The sequence below is a fragment of the Triticum urartu genome, chromosome 2A (genome assembly GCF_056163025.1).
Source record: "Triticum urartu cultivar PI428250 chromosome 2A, HENAU_Tu73, whole genome shotgun sequence".
Classification (NCBI taxonomy): Eukaryota; Viridiplantae; Streptophyta; class Magnoliopsida; order Poales; family Poaceae; genus Triticum; species Triticum urartu.
The window spans coordinates 607,977,632-607,989,810 of record NC_141874.1 but is presented as its reverse complement, the minus strand read 5'-3'; the positions used below and the strand labels follow the sequence as shown (position 1 = coordinate 607,989,810).

The 12,179-nt window shown below is 45.7% G+C and overlaps 1 protein-coding gene across 1 annotated transcript; it reads right to left on the bottom strand.

Moving 5' to 3' along the window:
- Positions 1-5,173: 5,173 nt before the first annotated feature.
- Positions 5,174-7,395, bottom strand: LOC125533769 (protein CUP-SHAPED COTYLEDON 1). The gene is made up of 3 exons (XM_048697126.2): positions 7,053-7,395; positions 5,966-6,231; positions 5,174-5,878 (listed from the first exon to the last, which is right to left on the bottom strand). The coding sequence occupies exons 1-3, from the start codon at positions 7,219-7,221 to the stop codon at positions 5,468-5,470; spliced, it is 846 nt and encodes a 281-aa protein (XP_048553083.1). The 5' UTR covers positions 7,222-7,395; the 3' UTR covers positions 5,174-5,467.
- Between the last annotated feature and the right edge of the window lie 4,784 nt (positions 7,396-12,179).

Genomic DNA, 12,179 nt, shown 5'->3' with positions numbered 1-12,179 from the left:
AAGAGATTATGGTAGGGTACGAAACCACCTCAAAGTTATTCTTTTCAATCAATCCGTTGGGCTATTCATATAAGTGTCACAAACAACCCTAGAGTTCGTACTAGAATAACACCTTAAGACACAAATCAACCAAAACCCTAATGTCACCTAGATACTCCAATGTCACCTCAAGTATCCGTGGGTATGATTATACGATATGCATCACACAATCTCAGATTCATCTATTCAACCAACACATAGAACATCAAAGAGTGCCCCAAAGTTCTACCGGAGAGTCAAGATGAAAACGTGTGCCAACCCCTATGCATAGGTTCATGGGCGGAACCCGCAAGTTGATCACTAAAATGTACATCAAGTGGATCAATAGAATACCCCATTGTCATCACAAGTATCCCACGCAAGACATGCATCAAGTGTTCTCAAATCCTTAAAGACTCAATCTGATAAGATAACTTCAAAGGGAAAACTTAATCCATTACAAGAGAGTAGAGGGGGAGAAACATCATAAGATCCAACTATAATAGCAAAGCTCGCGATACATCAAGATCGTACCACCTCAAGAACACGAGAGAGAGATCAAACACATAGGTACTGGTACATACCCTCAGCCCCGAGGAAGAACTACTCCCTCCTCGTCATGGAGAGCGCCGGGATGATGAAGATGGCCATCGGAGAGGGATTCCCCCTCCGGCAGGGTGCCGAAACGGGTCTAGATTGGTTTTCGGTGGCTACGAAGGCTTCTGGCGGCGGAACTCTCGATCTATTGTGCTCCTCGAAGTTTTTAGGGTATATGGGTATATATGGGAGGAAGAAGTACGTCGGTGGATCTCCGGGCTATCCACGAGGCAGGGGGGTGGGCGCGCCCCCCACCCTCGTGGGCAGCCCGAGACTCTCCTGGTCCAACTCCGATACTCCGTGGGCTTTTTCTGGTCCAAAAATAAGTTTCGTGAAGTTTCAGGTCAATTGGACTCCATTTGATTTTCCTTTTTTGTGATACCCTAAAACAAGGAAAAACAAAAACTGGCATTGGGCTCTGAGTTAATAGGTTAGTCCCAAAAATAATATAAAAGTGTATAATAAAGCCCATAAACATCCAAAACAGATAATATAATAGTATGGAACAATCAAAAATTATAAATACGTTGGAGACATATCAGCTCCCGGTTTGGGTTTTTTCGTGAAAAAAGTTCGTCAAAACCTATCAATATGTGATCTAGTTTTGAAGATCTTGACGCGAGGAATCCAACGATGAAAACGGTTCAAGATTTGAATGCACGGTTTAAGATATAAAATGTTTTAAATAAACGAATCTACGAAAAAGGAAAAACACCCAGGTTGCGACAAGTAGCGCACATGCAGCACGTCACTTGTTACAACGTAAAGAGGTGGGAGTGATATTTGCGAAGAATACTCCTCAAATAGTGGTGTCGCTATACCATTCCATCGCATTGGGCCGGCTCATCAGACCATTTTTTTCCGGGAAGCTCTCCCGGTTTTGTGAAGCTTTGAGCAGTTACCCAGGTCGGTTTGCCTAAAAAAATTAACTTCCCAGGTCAGTTTTGGGAAGCTTCTAACCGGTGTTTTTGTTTTTCCTCAATTAGTTTTAGTATGGGTTATTTTTTCTTTATAATTCTTTTCTTTTATTTTTATTTGTTAATTCTTCTTTTATTTTGTTATGCTGTTGGCTTTTTTTCCTTTTTATATGCACAGACTTTTTCCAACATCAAAACTTTCTACAAATTCACGAACCTTTTTAAACACATGAACTTTTTTTCATTCCCGTGAGATTTTTTTTCAAATGCATGAATATATTCAGATTCACAAACATTTCCAAATTTACTATCTTCTTTCAAAAGCTGCAATTTTTTTTTCAAATTCGTGAACTTTTCTTAAATTGGTGTACATTTTCCAAATCCATGAACTTTTTCAAACCCATGATTTTTTTCAAAATCAATGATATTTTTTCAAATCCGCAAAGTTTTTGGGAAGTCATGGTCTTCTTTTTCAAAATCGATGACCGTTTTCAAATACTCGAACTTTTTCCGAATTAGTGAACTTTTTGAATTCACAACTGTTTTTGATTTTTTGTGATTTTTTTCAAAAGTCAATGGTTTGCTACTCAACTATCAACCAGTCAACAGTGAACCAGGAGCACACCGGTGAGCAATTGTGTCGCCGTGTGATGTGCCGACCGATATCTGCGGGCGCATGGGCGCTAGAACCCTTAACCGACACAGAAGGCGCAGATTAGGAGGTCTCTCGTGAGTTTCCTCTCCTATGGTGCACATCTGCTAACGTGTTCTCCAGATTGGCGAACAGTGCAACTGACTACTACCTCCGTCTTAATTTATTAGTCATGGTTGTATTTTGGGTTAAACTTTGACCATATATTTGACTAGCAAAATATTAATGCATATCATCAAAAAAATTGTTGGATTTGCATTTAAATGTAGTTTGCAATAATATTATTTTGGCTAAGTATACCTTATATTCTATTACTCCCTCTGTTCACTTTTATAAGATCTTGAAGATATTTCAGACAATGTACTCCCTTCGTTTTTATTTAGTTCGCATATTAGCTTTGGTCAAAGTCAAGCTTTACAAACTTTGACCAAGTTTATATACAAAAATATTAAGATATACAATAACAAATCAACAACATTAGATTTATTATTAAATGTACTTTCACATCGTATAGATTTATTATGATAAATGTCTATATTGTTTTCTATAAACTTGGTCAAACTTTACGAAGTTTGACTTCAGTCAACTCTAATATGCAGAGTAAATAAAAACGGAGGGAGTATAAAACAGTCCATTTTAAGTTGTCTGAAATGACTTACAAAAGTGAACGGAGGAAGTAGTTAAAATTATAGTCATGACCCAAAATATGAGGAAACTTGTAAATCAGCACAGAGGTATAGTTAAAATTATACGAGGTATTAGTACATTAGAGCGGGAGCGCTCGGATCATGATTCGCCGGTTCCGCCTACACTATCTAGGCAGCGAGCAGTGAGGCGGTATCACGCTTGTCAAACAGGTCGCAGGTGAACTCGCGCACTAGGTGAGGCGTCTGGCCGGCCGGTGCTAGCGATGCTCGCACAGGCACGGAAAAGTTTGATTTAAAGTATAATTTTTGTCTCGAAGATGGTTTTTTTATCTCATTTTGTTCAAGATCTCGTTTAATTCAAAGTGATGTTCCTTCTTTTCGTAATAAGAAAAGATATTCTTTTTGTTTTCAAGGTTCGAACAAGCTTAACTTAGAGCATGGATTTAAGTTTTCCGAAAATAAGAATTGATAAATTGGGCTGATTGATTATTATGGATTCATTTCAATTGACAATTGATAAATCAATCTTCTTTTATTTTGGTATATTCTTGTAGATTTATTATTGACTTTCTTTTCGAGGAATTTTTTTGATTTTTCATCATCTGTCAAGGGCAGTACAAGAAACCCTTAAAATAAAAATTGCATTCAAGTCCGTAGACCATCTAGCGACGACTATAATCACTGTAGCGAGTTAAAGCGTGTCACCGTCATCGTCCCTCCTTCATCAGAGCAGGGCAAACCTTGTTGTAATAGACGATCGGGAAGTCATCGTGCAAATAAGACTTGACATTTGATTTTTAAAACGCATTGCAATGTGCTTCTGCCAATTTCTATACTAGTATGTTGGTATATTGTATTTGTGGCGAGATTTTCTTTCTCAGCTAGGCCGTCCTAGGCCACTGCGTACAAACATAATGCATACGCCATGTACAGTTAATGTACAGTACACATTTTTTTACAATCTACAGTACACCTTTTTTAGCACACTTGATTATTCGCCTTTGTGACGAAACGTGTATAAATCGACATGCTTTACGTAGGACGGTTTGTTGGCCAAGGAGGGTATGTCATGTGCCATCCTCTTGTACATTGAGGAACAAGGACGACCGGGTAAAGCGTATGGAGGTTAGAGGGCGTACGTGCACCTCGAAACGCCCATACGCCACTGCGTACATGTGTCCTGCGCATACCCGATCTCGATCCCATCAGTGTTGGCGCAGATAATATGTCTCGCCAACTTGGCCTACGTTCCTCAGTCTAACAGGTATAGATGACAACCTGCGAAGAGAATTATGAAGCATGCTGGTTCTGCGCATACACATAGAAAACGCACAAGATTCCACTGCATGATTGCTCGGCAGTTCGGCCTGATGAGGACGTGCCGCGGCAGAGATCGCTGCCAGTTTTCCGAGAAAACGAGATCGATTATTACAGGGGTACGTATCGGTAGTAGCTAGCTAGCTAGCTAGCTCGCTACTTGCGGGCCAGCAGATTGATTCTCACTTGACATGCATGTTTGTCCCTGCAAAATCCAAGCTCCGTTTGGAACTTAACCGGGAGTTGCCACTGGCAAGCAACACACCCCTATTGGCCAATGGCCATTGCGCTCACATGGCGCGGATCAACCTTGGCTAACTTCCGAAATGCGCGAGCTTTGAAGTGGACGTGACGCAGAACAGAACATGCATACGTACCAGTAAGTTCTTCCATTCTTCTTTTTTCCTTTACTTCGAGAAGATAAGCCATATATAGAGGCCCGCCTACGGCCTATCTATCCCTCAGGTGCATGAAAAGAAACCAAGTGCCAGTCGAAAATCTGAACGGTTGGATGAACAATGGACGGTTGGATGGTCTTCTTCTACCTCTAGCCGTTTCCTTTCCACGACCAAATCCAGCAGTGCACGATCTCCCCCCGCGCGGGCCTTCCTCCAACGCCGGCTGGACCACCTGCTCCCGCCACCCTCCTATGGCCTTACCGTCGTACTGCCGCCGCCCCTGCCATCTTTCTACCCCACCACACCTCATGTTCTTCTCTGGCACCGTAGAACATGCATATGTACCAGCAAACCAAGTTCTTCCATTCTTTCTTTTTTGCTTGTTTGGAAAAGACCAAGCAGTATATTTGCAATCTTGACTGCATATCATGCACGATCGTGCTGCTAAGTACTTATGGAATGCTTCCACACGCATATTCATCTCAGGAAACTTGAAATAAAGGAGAAACAGATCAGATAATCCACACACCCACTAGGAACATGTTCTCCTGCAGAAGAGCACGTAGTATCTCCAGTTAGAAAAGGAGAAGAGAGAAAAAACACAAAGTACTATCTACGTATCTTCCATAGGAACAACGCAATGATGTTTCCTGTGTACTGAAATCTGAATTATCGTGATGTACTAATTTACATATGAGTTTTATGATTGCAATACATGGCAATGGCATCATTCAAGGGACTGAAACGAAACCATCTCATGCAGGTACATACACACTCGATCTTTTACCAATCTATATTATAAACGACCTCACACTATACGTACCTACAATACCAATGGAATTAATTAATTCAATCGCTAGTTTTTCCTTCACAACGTATACACAACGATCACTGGGCGCGCACGCGCACGACCGGCCGGCATCAGCTCCACCCTTGGGGGAACCTCATGGCCCCAAGGGTAGCCATGTCCTCGAACCCCGAATCGAAGAAGAATCCGCACTCGTCTCCTGCTCCTCCTCTGGCCCCTATCCCCATCGTCGGCGAGACGCTCGCCGTCTCCTCCTGCGGGTACTGGTCAAGAAGAAGCGAGTTGTATTGCTGCCACATCGCCGCGTTCATCAGCGGGCTCGGGCCACAGAATATCTCCTCCTGCCGTGGCGGGGCGAAGCCAGCGGAGCCCGAGCCCATCATCTGGTCGCTGCTCGCGTCCATGACGGGCAGCTCCTGCGCCGCCTGTGACGAGCCGGCGAAGGTCGGCGAAGAGGAGCGGGCGTTGTCTTGCTCGCCGTCCACTTTCTGCTTCTGGAACACCCTGCAGAGCACCCAGTCCTCCTGCAGAATTGCATCCAGATCAATTAGAAACGCCGAGCGAAGAGGAGCTAACCGCAAGAGTACATGTGACATATAATTGGTACGTACCCTTGGTGGCAGGTGCGGCGAGTCGAGGCGGAACTCGTGCATGACCCAGCTGGTCTTGCTGCCGTTGGGGGCGCGGCCCTGGTAGAAGACGAGCGTCTTCCTCATGCCGACGACGGCGCGCGTGGCCGGGCTGCGCACCTCCCGGTCCTTGCCGGTGGCCTTCCAGTAGCCGGTCTTGGTGGCGCGGTTGGTGCGCGACCCCGTGGCGTACTTGCGGTCCCTGAAGCTGAAGAAGTACCACTCGCTGGCCGTGAGCTTCGCCACGTCTGCGCGCGCCCAAACCACAACCAATTAATTCACAGTGTCAGTGAAAAACTCATACGTATATACCGGGCCTCACAAATCGTAGCACAAAGCTACAACTTGCAAAATGATGGGCGCATACGTACTAAAAGCGTAAATTGATTACCGGAAAGCGAAACACTGCTCTTTTTCTATGATGAATGAGGAAACCGAAGAAACGGAAATCCGAAATGTGACTATTACGCATGTGACGTTGCGAGGAGATGGACAGGGCCGGAGGACGTCGTCATCGAGACGTTCACGAGGACAGCACTGCGCCTTCTGATCAGTTAATGCATTATTGGGACGTGATTATCGTGGATTATTCCATACTCATTGATTAATGAGCATATATGGGACACTGGCTAGCGGGTTAAGCTACTAAACGGGACAAAAATACTCGCAAGGCTGATTGATCAGGAAGTCCTTTTTGCTTGTTCATTATTATGACCGATCGAGATATAATTAATTGTTGCATATATTCAACAAACAAAGGCCATGCTGGTTTCAGCCATGCCCCGGAAGATCATGCTCGTAATCACTTGGCGGAAGGCTCGATACTCTTAGGCTAGCAATTAGTAAGAACTATTTTCCTGGCATAGCAGCGAGCATGCATCGATCTAATGAACACAGACGGAAAAACAGGAGGCGGGGAACCGGACATGGGGAGAGGAATCGATCGAAACCAGACTCCATGGCCAGAGAGAGAGAGAGAGAGAGAGAGAGAGAGAGAGAGAGAGAGAGAGAGAGAGAGAGAGAGGGAGAGAGGGAGATGAACTAGCGAGGAAGGAGGTGTTGGACTCACCAGGAAGCTCCCATGGCTCGCGCGCGTGGAGGTCGACCTCGACGAGCGTGCCCTGCGAGGCGCGCTCGTTGGTCACCTTCTTGTAGAGGTAGTGGCAGACGAGCTCCTGGTCGCTGGGGTAGAACCTGAACCCCGGCGGCAATGTGGACTCTATCTCCCTCAGCCCCATCCCTCCCGCTCTCTCCGTCCGTCCGTCTACGCAGCCCACCTGACCAGCTTAATAATTATTAGCTGGCCTGCAGCTAGCTAGCTTGGAACCCAAGTCTTAACCACGGCCGGGGAGCTAACTGGAAGAAGCAAGAGCTATGTACCATGAGAGTGGCTTGGATCGACCGGCTCTTTATATAGCGGGGATGGAGCCGATGGAAGAGAGACAACTCGATATATCCATATCATGTCAGGGAACAGTGGAGGTGGGGGAGGCCGGAAAGCGGTGCCCTGGCCAGCTCTTTCCGCTTAACTACACTTGACAGCAGCAAGCTCCGCAGGCCGCCGCGGGCTCCGTCGCTGTCCCGGTATCCCCCGGCCCCGTGTGGGCCGCGCTGCTTAGCTTAGCTTGGCTACCTAGCCTGCTTATGTGGAAGATTCCAACGCTGCGGATCGACATGCTGCCATGCATGCTTGTGCCACAAGAACCGCGCCGCTGACGATCCGCCCAGGAGCCCCGGCCTCGCAAGCTAACCCATTTCCACCCCCCGCAAGCCATGACACGGAGCGCTCCCACGTGGCACGCGATCAACAAATTAAGCCCGCCATGTTCATTCTCAACGTCTTCTCTTTTCTACAGTCCAAAAGATTATTAAACCAGAAGCAAGTGTGCACGCGGTGTTAATTCCGGAAATTCAGTCTAAAAATACTGCTAGTCCCCGCAGAATAAGAGCACAGTACTCCCTCCGTAAAGAAATATAAGAGCGTCTAGACGGCAGAGGCACAGGGGTATTGATCCTCCTCATCTCTGTGTTGGTGCAGGGTCGGTTTACGCCGCTGCTTCCCTGGGGAAGGAATCGAAAGGGAAAATTAAATGATCGGGTTCGCCTGGCGGGAAAGGAAACGAAAGGGTCCTTTTAAGGTTGTTAGATCACGTATGATTAGAGGACCGGCGACGGCGACGCGGCGGCGTTCGTGCGTATGTGTTCGCCGGCGAGGGCGTGGGCGGGTGTACAAGCTTTTGTCAAGGCATAAATAATGCAGTTGTGCAGTGTACTACGGCGGGCCCACCCCGCCCGGGGACTGCGGAATCATGCATCACGGGACGGAGATAGATGATGTGTTCCGGTTAATTATTCGCGGGGGGTTCATTAATTGTAGACCGCTGCAGTACTACGTGTAGCTCGCCATGGATGGCGCTATGACCGTGGACATGACACTGCTCTTAAAAATTAATTATGGCGGGAGCGAAAAGACTTGGGCCTCGCTGACGGTCGAGCTTTCTCCTGTCGAAATTAATTCGGTCCGGCCTCGCTGACGGGTGGGGCCGTACTTGATGGTTTGAATTCTTGTATAGTGGTATAGCTTTCATCCTCTCTTCATCCAATGGGCAGCATGACTTCATGACTTTGTTTCACAAGAAAAGAAGATGTGAGGATGTAAATAGAAATAGACCTGTTGGTAAGGTTTAGGCTTGCCAACAAACTACGAAAGGTACCCCGCAAAAAAAAGGTACCCACAAAAAAAAAACTGGGAAAGGAAGAAAAGGCTAGGGTTTCTTTGCCTCCCGCGGTCCGTCTCGTCTCTAGTGGCCTTAGGGTCATGGTGGATCCCGGTCCTTACCGGAGGTAGGGCTCTGTTTTCAACAAGTGTTGCTCGGCTCCGACGAGGAAAGGGCGATGACGGCGGCGCGCCTTCACCACGCTTCAGTGCTTGTAGTCGTCGCTAGGTGGTCTACGTATTTGGATGCAATTTTTATTATTTCTAGTGTTTGTTATACTGTCATGATGATTGAAGACGAATAGATCGAAAGTTTTTTTTTAAAAAGACCTATTGAACACGTATTGCGTTTCCCTTCCGTCGTCGAAAAAAGTAGAATCTTTGGGGTACAGAATAATAGAAACGACGCCACTTCGTGATCCATATATCTCAAAAAGAAATCGAAAGTGTGCTTTCTGTTTCGTACGAAGGGGCAAATCGTGCTCCACAATATATATATCGTACACGTGTCGCCAAATTCGAAGCTCACGTACGATACGTAGTGACTGCAAGGGTGCACTGCACGTGAGCATCGAACAGAGTAGATCGCAACGTCAACCACCCAAGGCAAATCAAAATTATGATGCTGTCAACTCTACTCTACTCCATATGCTCGTCATATTTTTCTAAGGGCTCATCATGCATGCGGGGGCACGTACATGCGATTCCATCTGCGTTCAGATAGGAGCATTGTTTGTTACGTTCAGGTGATGCATGACGCATGCAGGGTCAGGGTCACGTGCACAGCGGGTTTACGATTGATCATTCATCTGAACTCATTCATTCTAGCGCCCTTGCAGGCTCTCTCGCATACCACGTAGCCGCACGTATACAGGAGGAGACCGGTAGCACAAGGGTTAACTGAACCGGCATTATTGGATTTGATTTAACGTAGAGCACTTATCAGAGGTAGACTGGCAGAGCACTTATCCGGATGGATTCATTGCAGGCTTCGAAGCGGTCTCCAGAGGCTGATCGAGAGAGAATGTTGAATGAGCGTGGTGCTCAGAACTGCCGGAATGATTATTCCTGCCTCGTTTTCACTAGGGCCGTAGCTAGGGCAGTACTGATGTCGCGAAAATGCCGTTTTACCCTGCTAACGCTGATGTGCAACGGGAAAGTGTGATTCGCGAATGTTGGATGTGGAATAATCTCGTTGACGCGAAGTCAACACATAATCTTGGCGGTTTTGAAATTAACGTGGAAACATGAGGTGATGGACAGTTGTGCACAAACTCATTATTTCGCTAAGCTTGTGCAACGGAACCAATGATCTGAATCTGGTCCATCATGGTCGATCAGTCCATCTAGAAAAGTAGTGAGGGCCCCACCAAAACGAGTGAAATTTGGTCAACTTTTTATACCAAGGGTCCATCATGTTCCCTTGACCTCTTTCCATGACCTTCTTTATTTTGCGAATACGCAAAGTTCACGTATCTTTTATTGGTAGAAGAGTAGAACAAAGTACAAGGTCTCGGTGTTAGTACAAGATTACACGTTTCACATGCGGACTACTCCCTAAGGCTGGTCATAGTGGTGAGTAACTTAGAAGTGGACTAGGAGCACTCGGCGACGCAGCCCTCTGAAATCTGCACGTCTATTGTATTGTCTCGGGATGGATGTACTTAACGTAGTTTACTTTGATTTCAAACAATACGAGAAGCATACAATGTAGGAACAATGAATCACATTTATTTTGGCCCCACAACTCTGCCATGGGCTCATGGCACATGCGAGGAAGCTCAGGCTAAGATGGAGTGGAATAAGTTCGCGGCAATTAAGTGGGAACAGGTCGACGAACGTCAACCATGCACAAAGCACATGTCAAGGACGACGGCCAAAAGCATGAAGCCCACGACCTCAACAAGGAGGACGGCGTAGGAAGCGGCCAGCTTCATGCTAGATGCAGTACCACTGGCTGTAGGATTGAAGGCCATGGTGCCGACGGCCTGGGAAGATATGGTGTCACTGACCGCTGTCGCATAGGTCACGATAAGCTAGAATAGCGACTGCATCAATTTTCTCATCATCAACGGATAATCTTACACTGGCTTTCTTCTCACACATTTCTCACTGGTCGCGGGATGCAAGACTCAACGGCTAGGGCAGACGTCGTGTCATTGGCCGTGTCCACATGGTGCGCGGCAAGCTCGGGTGACTACCTCGTTCGTCCTCAATGTTGTTCCCCGTCGGCGGCATAGTGTTCCTTGTTCCTCCTGGCTTTTATCCCACGTCCGCGTTGTTGAAGGAGGAGACTAGGAGCAAAAAGAGAAGAGGGAAAAGTAGAGAGAGGAAGAAGGACATGTGCAGTGTCACTTATGGTGGAGAAGAAAGGGCGTCCAAGGGAAGATGGCTTCATGAAAGGAGGGAGGGGCATGGGCGCATTGATTAGGTAGTTGGGCGTTGGTGGTTGAGGTCCGTGCTCATTGACAACGTTTGTCTGAAAAAAAACATCCAATACAAGCCTATATTATATGAGATAGATGGTTCAAAATCTCCTAATACAGACTATCTAATATAGCTGTGTGGATCCTGAGGCAAATGAATGGGGCAGATTCCAGTGGGTGTGGTCGCCGTGTGCTCCAATGCAATTTCGGGAGTAACTTATACAAGTGTTATGCATATGACACTAGTCTAAATTACTACCTTCATAGTGCAAAGTAATATAGTAGTAGTGTCATAGATGGCTTCATTTATTAGCTTGTAGACTCATCTTTTCTTGGAAAATGCTATGTTACAGTAACATATTATGTTACTCTAAACACATCTCTCCTCATTAAATATATGCCACATAAGCAAACTTGTCTTGGACTGCGCTATGTTACTTGCCAAGTTACTCCCACTATGACTAGCCTAAGTGAAGGAAATATGCCCTAGAGGCAATAATAAAGTTGTTATTTATATTTCTTTATATCATGGTAAATGTTTATTATTCATGCTAGAATTGTATTAACTGGAAACTTAGTACATGTGTGAATACATAGACAAACAGAGTGTCACTAGTATGCCTCTACTTGACTAGCTCGTTAATCAAAGATGGTTAAGTTTCCTAACCATAGACATGAGTTGTCATTTGATGAACGGGATCACATCATTAGAGAATGATGTGATTGACTTGACCCATCCGTTAGCTTAGCATTATGATCATTTAGTTTATTGCTATTGCTTTCTTCATAACTTATACATGTTCCTATGACTGATATTTTGTGCAACTCCCGAATACCGGAGGAACACTTAGTGTGCTATCAAACGTCACAACGTAACCGAGTGACTGTAAAGATGCTCTACAGGTGTCTCCGATGGTGTTTGTTGAGTTGGCATAGATCGAGATTAGGATTTGTCACTCCGTGTATCGGAGAGGTATCTCTGGGCCCTCTCGGTAATGCACATCACTATAAGCCTTGCAAGCAATGTGACTAATGAGTTAGTTGTGGGATGATG